At 52.1% G+C, this 14,754-nt stretch overlaps 2 protein-coding genes across 6 annotated transcripts; one reads left to right on the top strand and one right to left on the bottom strand.

Moving 5' to 3' along the window:
• Positions 1-588: 588 nt before the first annotated feature.
• On the top strand, positions 589-4,400 carry RCCD1 (RCC1 domain containing 1). 2 transcript variants are annotated; one of them, XM_081840417.1, is made up of 8 exons: positions 594-792; positions 1,245-1,445; positions 1,556-1,709; positions 2,121-2,242; positions 2,920-3,024; positions 3,160-3,318; positions 3,755-3,784; positions 3,891-4,400. In XM_081840417.1, the coding sequence occupies exons 1-8, from the start codon at positions 618-620 to the stop codon at positions 4,031-4,033; spliced, it is 1,089 nt and encodes a 362-aa protein (XP_081696543.1). In that variant the 5' UTR covers positions 594-617; the 3' UTR covers positions 4,034-4,400. The 2 variants fall into 2 exon arrangements, with proteins under 2 accessions (XP_081696544.1, XP_081696543.1); XM_081840418.1 differs by lacking the exon at positions 3,160-3,318 and having other exon boundaries at positions 589-792.
• Positions 4,302-13,257, bottom strand: PRC1 (protein regulator of cytokinesis 1). Of its 4 annotated transcripts, none has more exons than XM_081840414.1 (14): positions 13,077-13,257; positions 12,749-12,881; positions 10,352-10,474; positions 10,031-10,264; positions 9,770-9,940; positions 9,517-9,666; positions 9,122-9,269; positions 8,884-9,020; positions 8,659-8,754; positions 8,398-8,544; positions 7,752-7,862; positions 6,843-6,941; positions 6,169-6,348; positions 4,302-5,474 (listed from the first exon to the last, which is right to left on the bottom strand). In XM_081840414.1, the coding sequence occupies exons 1-14, from the start codon at positions 13,085-13,087 to the stop codon at positions 5,397-5,399; spliced, it is 1,818 nt and encodes a 605-aa protein (XP_081696540.1). In that variant the 5' UTR covers positions 13,088-13,257; the 3' UTR covers positions 4,302-5,396. The 4 variants fall into 4 exon arrangements, with proteins under 4 accessions (XP_081696540.1, XP_081696542.1, XP_081696539.1 ...); XM_081840416.1 differs by having other exon boundaries at positions 6,246-6,348; positions 13,077-13,256; XM_081840413.1 differs by having other exon boundaries at positions 6,169-6,411; positions 13,077-13,255.
• Positions 13,258-14,754: the final 1,497 nt, after the last annotated feature.

Here is a 14,754-nt window from a genome sequence, read left to right as displayed (position 1 = left end):
CGGTATGGCCAGGAAGCCATGGATCCGAGTTTTTTTGTGGTGCAGGCTGCGCCCCTGGCTCTGATATGTGATTTGACAGTGAGTTTGGGGTGGCCCAATGCAAAAAGCGTGAGTATCTATGAGGATCCGTGCTTCGAAACCACGTTTTTGGGCCATCTGTGATTTTTGTGGTGCATGCTGTGCCCATGGCCATGATGTTTGATCTGATGGTGCCTTCCGGCTGATCTAGTGCAAAAATCATGAGGGTCCGTGTTTTTTAAGCATGTTTTTGCACCATAGTAGCCCCACGAAACAGTGGGTGCGTGATTTTTATGGTTCTGCCTACAGGCATGGTCTACAGTATCGTGGTGGTTTTATTTAATTTGAATGAAAAAACCATATGAATTCATGAAGATCCGTCTAAAATCATCTGGATCCGCCTTTTACCCAGTCCCGGCACTAGCCATCAACTCTGAGCGGAAAGAGCAAGTTGTTTTCAGGTGGGGGGGGGGGTAGCGGGACACCGGGGCGGCCCAAGGCAGCCTCCGCCAAAGTCAGAGAAAGGGTGGAAACTGCCGACCGAGGCGCCTCTTGTCCCGGACCCGCCGCAAGAGGCGCTCGCCTTCCGGGCGGCGGAGATGGCGGAGGGAGCTCGGGGAAGCGGCGGCGGTGGCTGGTTCCAGTTCGGCTTCTGCTTCGGGAAGGCGACGGAAGCCGGGCTGGAAGTGGCGCCGCTGCTGGTCGGGGGCGAGGCCGGGCCAGTGCGCTGCGTGAGGCCGAGCTGGAGCTTCTCCGGGATCGTCCGCGCCGGCGGTGAGAGGCACCCACCAGAGTCCCGGGGCCATGCAGGGTTCACGCTTCCCCACCCCTTTTCCTTAGGCTGAGCAGGAGCGGAGAACCGCGCGCTCCAAGGCATATAGAAGGGACGGACTAAGGGGTCCCGACCGTGGGGGAGATGCTGCTCTGCACCCCCCATCGACAACCCCAAACTCCTCGCCTGCTTGCTGGGGCTGCGGGAGATGCAACCCCACGACGCCAGGCAGGTCACAGGAGCCCCATCCCGTCAATAGAGGAGAAGTTTTTCCGTGAGCCTTGATGGTGGCCCCAAGCCGCCTTTCTAGGTTGCTGCCTGATCGTCCCTGGCGGGGGGTCGGGTGGTTCCTCCTTTTCTGTGGCCCCGATATTCTTTCTTTGCCTCCTGCTCCGCTTGGACTGAGAGCTCCAATCCGCCCCCCTCGCCCCGTCTTGCCTTCTGCCTCCCGCAGGGTCCCCCCCGGTGCTGTTGCAAGGCGCGGTGTGCGCTGCGCTGCCCGAGGACTGCCGGGACGTGCTGCCGTCGGAGACGCACGTGCTGGTGCTGCGGAAGGCGGCGGTGGAGAGCTGGCCGGTGGAGGGTTCGGCCCTGGTCCTGGAAGGAGAGCCGGCGTGGAGGTGCGAGATCCTCCCTGAGGAAGCAGCGACCGTAGGTAGGTAGGTGCGTGGGCAGAAGCGCCGCCCTGAAAGAAGAGGAAGCTGTCGCTGCACCCCAGGATGAGCCATCCCTTCTGCCCCTAACCCTCTTTCTCTTCTGCCCCAGAGCTGCCCCTGGTGCCTGGCGGGTACGTGGCCCCTCGGCCCCCTTTCTTCACCCCTCTGCCCTCCACCTTGCAGGCTCGCAAGCTGGCCCTGGGCTACGAGCATGCGGTGCTGCTCAACACAGAGGGGGCCCTCTTCTCCTGGGGAGGCGGCAGGTGAGTCTGGCGCAGGTGAAGACTTAGCGTTGCCCTCCTGGCAGGGCTATGGTTAAAACTAGCAACCGACCTCCCACAGGAGGCAGTGATGGCTGGCAGCTTTAAAGGAGGGTTGGGCAACTTCATTGAGGAGAGGGCTCACAGTGACTACTAGCCATGATGGCTATGCTCTGCCTCCATAGTTACTGGAAGCCAGTAGAGGAAGGGGAGAGGTGCTCTTAGGCTCAGATCCTGCTTGTGGGTTTCCACAGGCATCTGGTTGGCCAATATGAGAACAGGATGTTGGACTAGAATGGTCATTGGCCAGATCCGGCAGGTCTCTTCTTAGGTTCTTACCTGGTGCCAGGTGGGCTTCTGCATTGGGGGGGGGGGAGCATGGTGGCTACTCCTCCTCCTGTCTTTTCTTCCCAGGCACGGGCAGTTGGGCCACGGGGAGCTGGAGAGCAGGACAGAGCCCCAGTTGGTGGAAGCCTTGTACGGGGTGCCCATGGTGGATGTGGCGGCAGGAGGATGGCATTCAGCTGGCATTAGTGGTAAGGGGGCAGGAGGGCATGGTCTGTAGTGGCCCATCTTAAGCAATGACTAGCTAGGGATTCCAGCATCCCAAAATAGAGTTGCTGTTGCTTTTTTACGTTGGTAATAACAATAGCAACAAAAATATCAACAGACTTGTTCTTGCCAACCTTTTGAGGCTTATTGATGTGGTGTCAGGGGTTAACTGGGCTCCTGCTCCCTGAACAGAGGCAGGGACCCTGTGGCTGTCCACATATTTTTGTTGGACCTCCTCCCTCAATAGCCAGGGCTGACTTAAGGCCACCAATCAGCCACTGCCACTGTTTAAATAGTTCATGGGGTTTTGAAAGATGCATCTCCTACAGAAGTGAAGTTTCCTTTTCTTCACAGCTGTTAAAGATACTGCTAACAGTTACCTCTTCTGCCCTTATTTACTTTTTCTGTCTTAATCTTTCTTAAAGTTATAAACCCAAAAATATAAAGATGGGGGTGAGGCTTCCGATACAACCTTTCCCATTCCCATCGCTTTCAAATAATAAACTCCCCTTTGCATGGGAAGCCAAATCCCTCATAAGGCCAGAACCAGCTTTCGCTGGAGAATACATTTTGCCAGCCCTATGAGGCCTCTTCCTTGGGAAAAAGGCCTCGTTGGTCCTGGACTGAGCTCCTAGCTGCTCTCTTTCTCACTCTCTGCCAGAAGCAGGCGATTTGTACGTCTGGGGCTGGAACGAGACGGGACAACTGGCCCTACCTTCCAAATCTGTAGCTGAGAGTAGAGCCACCACGGCAGAGGTGAAGAGAGGTGAGGCCACTTCTGGGACAGAGCTAGATGCTCTCTTGGCAAACTTGGCCCAGGGCAAACATACACTATACCCCGTGGCTGTTGCTGCGGTATGAGTTGACTTTGGCAGTTTTATTTATACTGGGTTGTTTCTAGGGGACACAGAGTTGAACTTGGCAGAGCAGGAAGCAGCACAAGGACCCTGCAAGGCTGCATTCATTTCGATCCAAGCCTTCCCTGCTTTGCTGGATATGCCAGATGGGGCAGATGTCTATAAGATCAGCTGTGGTTCACGACACACCGCTGCTGTGACATGTAAGAGGACACTGAATTTGTCTTTCAGTGAGGGGGGCACAGGGACAGCAGGATGAAGGCTTCACTGCCCAGTACCTGAAAAATATCCTGGGGCTGTTGCTGTCCGCCTGAGCCTCATTTGTGGAAGGGGAAACATCCAAGAGTGAAGGACAAACAAGCGTAAAATGTGTGTGACGTCTAACACAGTTTATGTGTAAGGATGTCCAGCAGCCCTCCCAAAACTGCTTACTGTCAAAATTGCTGCACTTTAAATGGAGTTCCTAAACAGCGCAAGCTCTTTGGTTTTTGCATGGTTGGGAAATCACAACGTAGCGTAAAAGGGTCCTGAAGGTTTCTCCTTTTCCATTGTTTCTTGGATCTGCCCCATTCCCCCAGAGGTGCTCAACTGTTATCCTTCAACAACCTCAGTTAAACACAGGTCATCCTTGTATTTCAGGTACAGGAGAGCTCTACACCTGGGGCTGGGGTAAGTAAGCTGGGGGGGTGGATTATAGCTGCCCTTAGGGTTAGTACTCCATCTTCTCTTCCTGCTCCAAGGGCAAACTGGTGCCAATAGCTCTTCTTGGTTGCAGGTAAATATGGCCAACTGGGGCATGGGCAGACAGCCAGCTCTGATGATGCAAAGAGGGTGTCCTGCTTTGTGGACTGGGGTCTACGTGTAGTAGATGTGGTATGTGGACCATGGACTACCTATGTACATGCTGTGGCCCGATAACAGCTGAGATGGAGGGCAAGAATCCAGAAACCTTTGGGAAGACAGCATGAACAGGACCTACTCCTACTGCCATTCCAGTCCAATGCTCTACTGTCTGAGTTGAGGCTCAATCTGACTTTATCCAAGTCTCAGATCAGGGGTAGTGGCTTCTTCTAATCCTCCTTCCACCTGCCTTCCAGTAACAGCTACTTCAATGAACAACACAAGGGCAACTTTAGATAAAAGAGGGAGCTGTTTTTGCACCTCCAAGAACACCACAGAGACAGAGTTATACAGAGCATATTTTATGTAGCGCTAAATTGCCATGATGGACAAAACAGATGTTGGAACAGTCATTTTGTGAATAAAGCTGTTGCTGCCACTGTCATCCTTATTAGCCTGCAACACAGTCATGGTTCTTCGGGCAAGAAGCCAGATGCCAGGTAGCAGGACATTGCGGTAGAAGTGGAGTAGAGTTAGACTGCTCTCCTCAGCTAAGAGCCCTCATCAGAACAATACAATTGATTAGTCATTATACAGAACAGCAGATAAACAAGATGTGAACATACTGCCATACAAATAAATAATAAAAGGACACTGTAGTGAAAACAAGGTGCAAATCTAGCCACGATGATGGGGAGGGTGAGGGTGGTTGGCAGAAGCCTCTCCTCCTCCTTCCCCATCCCCATGAGGAAGCCAGGACTAGCCCAGCTCAAAGGCAGCAGCAAGAAGTCAGCCCCGTCCCATTTGTCATAACTAAAGGTGAGCTGTGCTTCTCTCCAGTGGAACAAGACCTCTGGAGCAAGCATGGGGACACGTCCTAAAAAGCCCCAGGACCTGATCACTTTTTCCTACTGCAAGCAAGTTTAGGGGCTGCCTGCTTTCCCTCTCCACTTCTGTTGCAACTACTCCCTCTCCCAAAAGCAACCGCATAAGCACCAAGAAGGGCAGTAAAGATTCTGTCCGCATTAACAGAATGGACGGAGTGCTGCCACTGTGGACTCTCTTGCACCCTTTGCCTAGCAGAGGGCAGGAGCGAACGTTCCAGAGGCTTGCAAGAGGATAGGTTGGGGTGGGCCAGGATCCCTCTTCCCTTGCTGCTGGAACCCTAGACTAGACAGCAAGTTGTGCACTAGAGTAGGCTTACTTATAAGAAACCCTTTGCAACATTTACATTTTATTCTTTTTAATATACAAAAAAATTGTTTAAAAAAATCATTGTGGTAAAAACAAGGAACAAATAGTTAAAAGTGGCCCTGCCTCCATTGCCACGGGCAACAGAGCCAAGCAGGGAGGCACACGGCTTTGCCTAACCCCAGGAGGGAAGTCCAGTGGTGCCAGTTCCTTTGGCTACCTTCCTTTGCCACTGTGTACAAGCTCCCCGTCAGCTCTCAGCATTGGAAACCGTGGAGTTAAGGATGCGGGATTTGAAGTCAGATCTGGAAGCCTTTGAAAGTTCTTGCTGTGAAAAGATAAATTATATGTGATGTAACTGAGCAAGATGGATCAAAGAGCAGTGGACACCCTCTTGTGAGTGTGGAAGTCCCAGCCCAGGGCAGAAGGGAAGGGAAGGTGTACCAACACTACACAACCCAAGGAAACCTTCCCCACTGACACCAAGCTCCGTGCAGGTATATTGCAGGCAAACACATGCAAGGGGAATAAAGAGGTGCTTAACCCTTTTCCAAATGTTCCCCTCCCAGTGTCCAGGTACACTCTTTCCCTCCCCACTGCTCTATGCTTGTTCATGCCCCTCCCTGAAGCTGCTTTCCATTCCAGAAAATGCATACATGGGGCTAGGACTTTATGACATAGGCTCACATGCAACCTGAGTTTATCCATAAAGTGCCACCGCAAGCTAGGTGTGGGGCCAGGTGCCGTCCATGTTTGAGACCAACCAAGCAGAGTAGAGTGAACGGCTGGCTTGTTGCATTAGGAGGTTGGCTCAGCTAGGGAGGGGGTGCTCTTGGGAAGGAAAATGTGAAATGATTACCGTTGTACTGCATGCTTCATTACAGTTCAAGGGTGGCTCACAGCATCCTGGGTGGCCTGTGGCTCCCCAAGGGAATGAGTGGGGCAGGCAAGGGCAGTTGGCAGCCCAGTTGCTGAGAGTGGTGGCTGTCAGGTTAGAGGCGTTGAGAGAAGAGGGAAATTACCGCAAACTCTGAATAGGTGCTGGCAACAGAGTTAATGCTGCAGGTGCTCTGGGCAGGGGCTGCAGGGGTGCACCCACCGCTCAGAACTGTTCTGTTGAGCTGAGCAAAGTTCTCCTTGTTGTGTTCCATGGGTCCTGGGCGAGGGGACTTGGGGGCCATGCGGCTGGGAGTCCGGACAGGCTGCGGAGGCAGAGGGGAGCAGCACTGGAGGTTAGAGCTTTTGACAACAAGCTTCCGGGAGCCCTGCAGAGAAGCAACACAGAAAAGGTTACTGAGCAACCAGGAACCAGTAAGCCACAGGGGTGGGTGGGGGACAACACAGAACAACATTCTACGAGGGCACTGCATTCTTCTGACTGGGCATAAAAGTGGCAACAGAACTTTTGCTGAAGTGTTAGGAAGATGGCCTCTTTTCTACTTGCAGTACCCGCTGCTTAAGAGGATGGTTGGGAGGAATAAATGTATGTTGCCTAAATAATGTTTTACAAAGCTAGTAATAAACAGTAACACTTTTTTAAAAATAAGTTTTCTTGCACTTCAGTAAACCATGAGGTTGCCCCCAGCCCTTGCTGATAATTTCCCTGTTGGGTCCATGCGTAGCTATAAAAAAGATTTGCACCCAGGACTGAATGTTGGAAACAGAAAGAATTTAGATACCAGCAGCTGCTGCTTACTTTTCCTCCAGAGAGTGCTGGGTGGGGTGTTGGGGAGTGGAACAGAGAGCCCCCAAATGCTGAACGGATGGTGCTGTTCGGGGTAGCTGTGGTGTTAAGCTGCAAGAAAAAAACATGAGTTAACACAAGTGCGTTCTCCCTAACTCCAGGTGGCAAAAGCACTCTTTTTCCACCCCAAGCACCTAGCAATAAAACATCTCTTCACAGTGGAGCTGCAGCTCTTTTTTTTTTTTACACCATCTCCAACCCTATCAAATATTGGAAGGGTGTGTGGATGCATATTAAGAGCAAGCAGAACTGTGCATAATGCTCTGGATGTGGCTGTACCATAGAATTTATTTATTTTTTAATAAAAGAAAATATTGTGCAAAGGGTCAGGTTATAGCTATGCTATTTATTATTACATCATCTCCTGAGGAGTATACCTTGCTAGACTATCAATCAGTAAACATACTGTAGTTCTGCAGAAATTTATTAGGTTTGCCTCCTTTCCTCTTGTGTGAGCTTTGTGATTCACACATCTTTGCTTTTTATCTCAGCTATTCCTGGAATTTGCGTTTCCACCCAGTATTTTGCAAAGACGGGTTCTTGTAGCCACTGTGAGGGATTCTCAATTCCCTTTGGCTCCTTAGGCATTTTTTCCTTGGTCAATGAAAATCATTTGGTTTTATTGTACTAATGCTTACATTTCCAGCATTTATATTTCATTGCCAATTTGTACACCACTTTTCTACATTACTGTACAATTGAAATGCTCAACAAAAGCCACACTGCCATCCCATAACTTTTTCAAGAATAACTAAAAAAACCACCAAAATTCATAATTCATTGCACATGTCATACTAGGAAACAAACAAACAAACAAATAAAGTGCCCCTTCTGCATGAAGCATCACATGGCAACACGGACCTTCCGCACTTTGCTGGGTGTGATGAAGCCCAAGCCCCGTCTCTTGTTGGGGGTCCGTGGGGTGCTGCCATACATCATCTCCTCCTCAATCTGGCGAGACTTCTTGAGTTGCTGGAAGAAAAAGGAATTGGGGTGGTTGGTATCCACAGAAGCCCCAGAAGGGAATGGCGAGCGAGTTAGATTAGCCACAAAAAGGGAAGGCAGCAAGAAGTCCTTCATGTCAGGCTACAAGACTGGTGTGACTGAAGTCCTCTGCAGACATCTTCTCTTCAGCCTACCTACTCACTGCCAGAGGGGTACTGATGACTCCTGCTCAGGTTGCCCAAGATAGCCCAGCAGCTAATTTTAAGCTTCAAATTACTGGGTGGTTCTCTCAGCAGCATGTGTCAGCTTTGGGACCATTGCTCCAAAGTATATCCCCCTCTCCCCTGTATTTCAGACACACAAAGCAAGGCCTCAAACACCCAGTGTGGATGGTTCAGCTCATTCCCATCCTTTGGAGACCTGGGCCAAGGTGATCTCAGTCACCAGCCAGAGAAGAGAAAAAGGAGTCCATTTTTCAGACTAAAGCAAGGAGGACAAAGGGGTCCTTGTTAAGTGATGCGGAGATGGAAGCTGCTTGAGGGCTCTCAGCTTGTTCACTCACTCGCTCCTGCTTTTCCTTCTCCTTCTCCATGTGGTGGAGCTGCCATTGCTCTGCCACATACTCCATGAAGCGCTGCCCATTCACCAGGAAGGCCTGCTCCTGCTCCTGCTCCCAGAGCTCCACACGCCCCTTTAGCTCCTCCTCCAGCTGCAACGAGAGACAACTGGCTTCAGCTAAGCTACACAACCATGGTGCAAAGCAAACAGCAGGCTGGTTGGCCTTCTGCCTCAGTCCCTCCCAAGGGCAGAAAGGGCCACATGCCTTTGGAAGAGTCTTTTGAAGTTTTGCTCGCAGCTTCTCCTCTTTCAGAAGGTTACCCCCTCGGTTGGTAAAGCGGCTGGGGTCCGTCGCCTTCCTCTGAAAAGGGAGAAGTTGGGAAATGGGTCGGCCTCTTGTGCTTGGGAAGCCACCCTAGGCTGGCCCTCAGTGGCTTCCCACCTGGCCCAGCACCAGCCATCTGGCCATCTGTGTGGCTTCTGACTGTACCTCAAGCTCCTGGAAGAGGCGCCAGTTCTTCTCCCACTTGTGGATGGATTCAAACAGCTCTTGATGCCTTTCGTAGCACTGCTTTAACCGGGAAACTTCCTCTTCATGCTGCTGCAGCAGCTCTTCAGTGAAGTCATCTGGGAAGGAGGGGGGGAAAACAGGATACCCAGTAGGAAGAGGCCACAGCCAATCAATCTATACCCAGCAGCAACAGCTGGGGAGGGGTCTACTTGCTCACCTTCATAGTAGGGGTAGAAGGCTCGCCTCTGCTCCTCCCCATAAAAACACTTGTCCCAGTAGTCTGCCAGCTCAGCCCGGGTGGCCTCCACCACATTTCTGATGTTCTGAAACTTCAGCTCTTGCAAGCGATCCACTTCCAGTTTCAGCTAGACGGGGAAGAGCAAAGGGTCAACACACACCTTGATGGCACTGACCCCCTCTCCCCTCCTGTGTGCACCACAGAACATGAGGGGGGCTCTCTCATGGTGCAATGGGATTCGGAGCAGGCAGAGGAAGGTTTGAAACAGCTCCCCTTTGATCCTGAGCCCAGCACGAAGCACCCCTTCTCCCTCTTGGCTTGGCACAGGAACCACTGCGGCTGGTCCAAGGCCTCAGACCTTTAGTATTCCTTACAGCATCCATGATGGCGGCTTTGGCTCCCACCATGTAGGGGGCAAAGGCTTCCCTTTCCTCCGCAGGCACCTGCAGCCGCTCCCACAGCACCTGAATCCTGGAACGCAGCTCTTGGCACAAGGCTTCCTTCTGAGCTCTCCTGCTCTCGAGCTAGGGACAGAAAGGCCAGTCTGAGCCAAACTAAAGCAGCAGAAGAGATGGGATGTCACAGGCAAGGCCCCCCAGATCCTTCTCCCAGACCCCACCCTCTGACCTGCTGCAAGAGATCCTTCAGGGCGGCAATGTTGTCCTCCGAGAGACAGAAGGCGTCCTCCTCCTCACACACGACATCTCGCTCAAAGCTGGTGTCTGGGGTGTGCTCCAGCTCCTCCATGCACAGGATGATCTGTCTCTTGGTGTCAAGGAACTCCTTCTGCCGGCGCTCCTGGAGGAGCAGGACAAAGCAGGACATTACCCATTTAGCCCCAACCTCAGCCTCCCCACCTTTGCTCATGCACACACAAAGTGTGCCCACCTTTTCAGTTGCTAGTCCTGCCAAGTGGCGCCGGAAGTGGTCCAGCTCCGCCAGGCTGGGAACAGCCTCACTGTCAATGCCATAGGGAGCTGTGCAAAGCAGGTCGCACATCTCCCGGTCTCGCTCCTGCAGCACCTTCAGCTCCTGCTTCCTCTCCCGCTTTTGCTTCAGCATTACTTCCACACGGGTGCGCAGGTCCTTCTCTAGCTGCAGGATGGTGGTTTCCTCGTCCTCCTGTGAGAAAAACAGTTCCCCTGAGCTCAGCAGGACCACCCTCTAAGAGATGGCGTCTGAGCCACATTCGCCAGCCCACAGCCTCACCTCGAAAGGAGCCAGTTGCAGCTCCTTGCAGAGGATCACCAATTCCTTGCGACACACTGCAATGCTCTTCAGGAGACGCTCTTTGAGGTTCTCCTCCTCCGCAATCATCATGTCCAGCAGGCCCTGGTGGCACAAGAGCAAGCAGCATTGAACCCAGAGCAAGCAAGGACACTACAGCAGCTACAGAGCCCAGTCAGTTTAATCTAGGAAACCCCCTCCCCTGGTGCTTGCAGCTCCATATCAGTAGAGCATGTCAGAGGCCCCCGCTGATCATTCCCAAGAAAGCCCTGCACATGTGGGCTTGTTTTTCGTGATGATCATGCACAAGTCCTTCACCAAAAAGAAACTGTTAGGACAGGGGCCAAAAATAAAATTGCCTATATTGTAACATCTTCATACAAATATGGTACAGCTGAACTTGGACTGTGAGGTTGTTTTGGTTCCTGCATCTTAGAAAAACTGTAGAGAAAAGGGCAACCAAAATGATCAAGGTGCTGAAGCAACTCCCTTGTGAGGAAAGATTACAGCATTTTGAAAAAGGTGATAACGGGAGGCATGATATTGTTATAAGAATTTTAAGATTTTAAGGTCTTAGAGATATAATAAATTTCATAAATGCACCAAGCAAACACATACATACATAAATATATAAACCACATGTGTGAAGCAGCACAGGAAGACAGTCCTTAAACCATTTTGACTCCCAAGCTGACCAAGTGTTTTTCTGCAAGGAGGAAGGAGGTGAAAAAACCTTCCCATTGTCTCAGGAATTATGTAATTACCATCTCAAAGGAATGGCCAGACTACCAGGAAAGGCAATCAGATAAGGCATTATCAGATAACCTGGCAGAACAGCATTAAAATTTCTGTTGTAGACCACCTTTTCTGTGATGTAGGTATGATGTATGGAGGGATAGTTTTGAGCTCCAGGGCAGGGAACTTCAAAATGTTTATATAAGGCCTTGCGCACCATTGTTCGGGGTCCTCCTCCTCTCTCCTGCTTGTGAGGGGAGCACCCTGCTGCAACAGCTTTAATAAAGATCAGGCTTACTAGCTGCTTTGCTTCTCAATATTCTCTGGTTGGCCTCTTATTTTGTCCTACCAATGGAGAACCTACAAAGGACTCTATAAGGGCTCTTGTGTACCCCATAAGGGAATAAGGGGAGATTTTGTTTACAATATAGTAGTAGGAAATTACACATGGAGAAAGCAGACAGTGATAACCAAACAGGTCATCCAATGAAGCTGAATGTAGGGAGATTCAAGACAAAAAGAAGGGAAATTGTTCATGCAGCACAGTTAAAATTGCGGAATTCGTTCCCACAGGAGGCAGTGAGGCTACTATAGGATGAGAAGGGCCACAGTTCTGGTAGAACACCTGCTTTACATTCAGGTGTTCAATCCTTGGTATCTCCAGGTAGGGCTGGGAAACCGGAAACCTTGAAGAGTTGTTGCCAGTGAATAATACTGAGCTAGATGGACCAAAGTACTAAGGCACTTTCCTGTGTTCTGTTGCATGACAAGATGGGCTTTTGGTCTAATCCAGTCACAGGATCATCTTACAGGTCTTGACCTTGAACCGTGAAGCCAGGTGAGCCTCCTCTATTCTCTGTTTCCCCCACCCAGACTGCTTAATGATTTTTCCACCTTCTGTAGCAATTGTAATGCTCTATTGTCAGATGCTGTATGATTTTATTCCGCGGTTTATTCTGCTCTGAGATGAAGGGTGGTATACAAACAAACAAACAGATAGATAGATGGCAATACAACAAAATACGAAGAACACAAACTAATGAAACAAGCAATTAAATTATGGTTAAAAATCGATATGAACAGCTAAAGTAGACATGCCACAGTGACCTGAATGAAGAGCCTCTGACCAGTTTGGGAGCCCCTGCTCCAAAACAGCATTTTTCAATTTTCAGTCTCCAGATATTTTTGGACCTACAGCTGCCACCAGCCTCTCTGACCACTAGCTAAGCTAACTGGGGAGAGTGGAAGTTGTAGCCCAGCAGCCTCTGGTTGAGCAGTGCAATGGGGAACAGGGATGGCGTGTCTCATTTAGTCACTTGAGGCAAAATGGAAAATGCCACCCTGCCCTGCTGCCTCCAGCTGCGGTGCCCCGCCCTGCCACTCTGGGGCTATGAGCCAGCCTCACCCTGCCTAATATCTATGCCAGCCCTAGTAGGAAAGGACCATGTCAGCTCAGTGACAGTGCACCTGCTTTTGTCTGCAGAAAGTCCAACCCCCAGGTCAGGCTCCGAGAAGACCCTGTCTGAAACCCTGGACAGCCATTGCTGCCAATGTTGGGGGAGATGGGCCACTGCTCTGAGTCAGCATAAGGCATCCCATGGCCTCGCCCTTGCTCAGCTGGCAGGATCTCTCGGCCCTGCTCACCTTGACGTGCTTCTTCACCACTTCGGTGCGCTGCAGGCGCTGGTCCTCGGGGATGCCGATTTCCTCCCAGATGTCGCGCAGCTGGAACAGCGCCTGGTTCAGGCAGGCCACCGACTCGCTGGCCAAAACCTCGCTGCGAGAAAGGGAAGGTAGTCCGTCAGGGGCGGAAAAGGAACCCTCCCCATGACCGACCAGCCACCCGAGAAGAGAGCGACCTCCGGGGCAGAGGCCGCTCCTGGCTCGCAGCGAGGCGACTGCGGAGTTACACCGGACGGGCAGCCGCCTGCGAACCAGAGAGCGCCCCCTACTTCGTCCTCCAAATGCCCACCTCTTCCTCATGGCCGCGGGTATCCGCCAAGGCCAGCCAGCCCACTTCTCTCCCTCTTGCTCTCTCCCTCGCTGCTGCTGCTGCCACCGCCGCTGCTTATTCGGCTCCGCGTCGCGCAACTCCGCTAGCCGTTGCGCCTCCGCCTAGAATTCAAACTCTACCCCGCCGCCCCCTGATTGGCTTCCGTATAAGGGGCCGCCACGCCCCCCAACTGCCAGACGGACGACACCTCCCTGGCGTTTATTCCGTCCGAGAGTTCGTTCTGCCCAATGAGAGGGAAGCGCTGTTTTCACTGTAGCCTATCGGAAGGTAGAAGGAAGGAACGTAACAGTTGCCCAAGTCCGGTGCTTGGCGCGATGCGTCAAGCATCTCCTCTGACATAGCGCTGCGGAGGAGGAGACGGCCCGGTACTGCGGAGCATGGATTGGAGTGGGGACCCGCCCACCGGCTTTTCCAGCCCCTGCTTTAAAAGTAGGGTGGGGGCCGGACGGAGCGCGTCCCCCCTCTGCAAAACTGGGCCGGGGATTCCCCAGAATGCGCACTGATTTTGCTGGAGGGGACGGGGACGGGGTGCCACCCGCTCATCCTCTGGTCTCTGCCCAGGCCAGGGGGAGGGGAGGAAAACGGCAACGGCCAGGCGATTGCAGCCAGCACGGAGGGAGCAGTTGCCATAGCCCCGGGACCCCTTTCGTGGGCCATGGAGGCAAATGGGGCGCTGCCCCACACCCTCAGGCTACCCCCCTACCTGTCTGTCTCCTTCCTGGCGACCAGAGGGTGGTTCTAGCCCAGGCTTCCTCAACCTCGGCCCTCCAGATGTTTTGAGACAACAATTCCCATCATCCCTGACCACTGGTCCTGCTAGCTAGGGATCATGGGAGTTGTAGGCCAAAAACATCTGCAGAGCTGAGGTTAAGGAAGCCTGTTCTAGCCTGTCAGTCCTAGAGCCCCAGTGTGCTTTAGTGGTTGGAGGTTAAGCCTCGGCTCAGCCATGGAGCTCACTGGGTGACCTTGGGCTCCCCCCCCCATTCTATGACTGCTCTCAATCTAATCTACCTCGCAGGGTTGTTCTGAGGGTAAGATGGAGAAGCGGGTAGAAGCACATGCACTGTCTTGATATCATTGGAGGAAGAAAGATGGGATAGAAATGTAATCAATAAAAGAAAAATTGGCTCTGGTTCTACCTACCTGGGTCTTCCTGCCAGTCCCAGTGGGCACCAACCACCAGCATTTTGCATTGCCCAGCATTCTTGACAAAGGCCCTCTTTCCCCTTCAGGGGGTCTTGAGTGCTTGTCCACAAGGCTGTGCATCTCTTCTGCCAAAGGACCAGTCTGTGCTGTGCTGTTCCTCCCAAAAACGGTGTGACTTGCACTCCTGTTTGCTTGCACAGCGGGTGGCAGGCACTATCACCATTGCCATAGGAAGGGGATGCTGGAGTGCCATTGCTGTGTATGCCAAAGGGGGAAGATGGTCCTGGGGCTGCCACCCTCCATGGGGTGTCATGACTCTGGCAGCTGATGCTTGGTGGGCACTGCCAGTCTTGCTATCCTGTTTTTGGTGCATTTCCTTCCGAGGGTTGTGTTTGTTCCACCTGAGCCCCTCTCCCCCATGACTGTAGGATCTGGCGGCCAGGCATTCTCTCCACTCCTTGCTGTAGCTTGTGCATTGGATTACTCACCT

Source organism: Podarcis erhardii (assembly GCF_964252035.2).
Source record: "Podarcis erhardii genome assembly, chromosome: 14".
In the NCBI taxonomy this organism is placed as follows: Eukaryota; Metazoa; Chordata; class Lepidosauria; order Squamata; family Lacertidae; genus Podarcis; species Podarcis erhardii.
The sequence above is the reverse complement of the archived record's forward strand: the minus strand, read 5'-3'. Positions and strand labels throughout refer to the sequence as shown.

Coding starts and splice junctions, on each gene's coding strand:
- RCCD1 (XM_081840417.1), top strand. CDS start 618: ATGGCGGAGGGAGCTCGGGGAAGCGGCGGCGGTGGCTGGTTCCAGTTC. Junction 1,710..2,120: donor TTCTCCTGGGGAGGCGGCAG/GTGAGTCTGGCG, acceptor TTTTCTTCCCAG/GCACGGGCAGTTGGGCCACG. Junction 3,785..3,890: donor GCTCTACACCTGGGGCTGGG/GTAAGTAAGCTG, acceptor TCTTGGTTGCAG/GTAAATATGGCCAACTGGGG.
- PRC1 (XM_081840413.1), bottom strand. Junction 9,667..9,769: donor TGAAGGATCTCTTGCAGCAG/GTCAGAGGGTGG, acceptor TTCTGTCCCTAG/CTCGAGAGCAGGAGAGCTCA. Junction 8,545..8,658: donor TTCAAAAGACTCTTCCAAAG/GCATGTGGCCCT, acceptor CTCTCGTTGCAG/CTGGAGGAGGAGCTAAAGGG.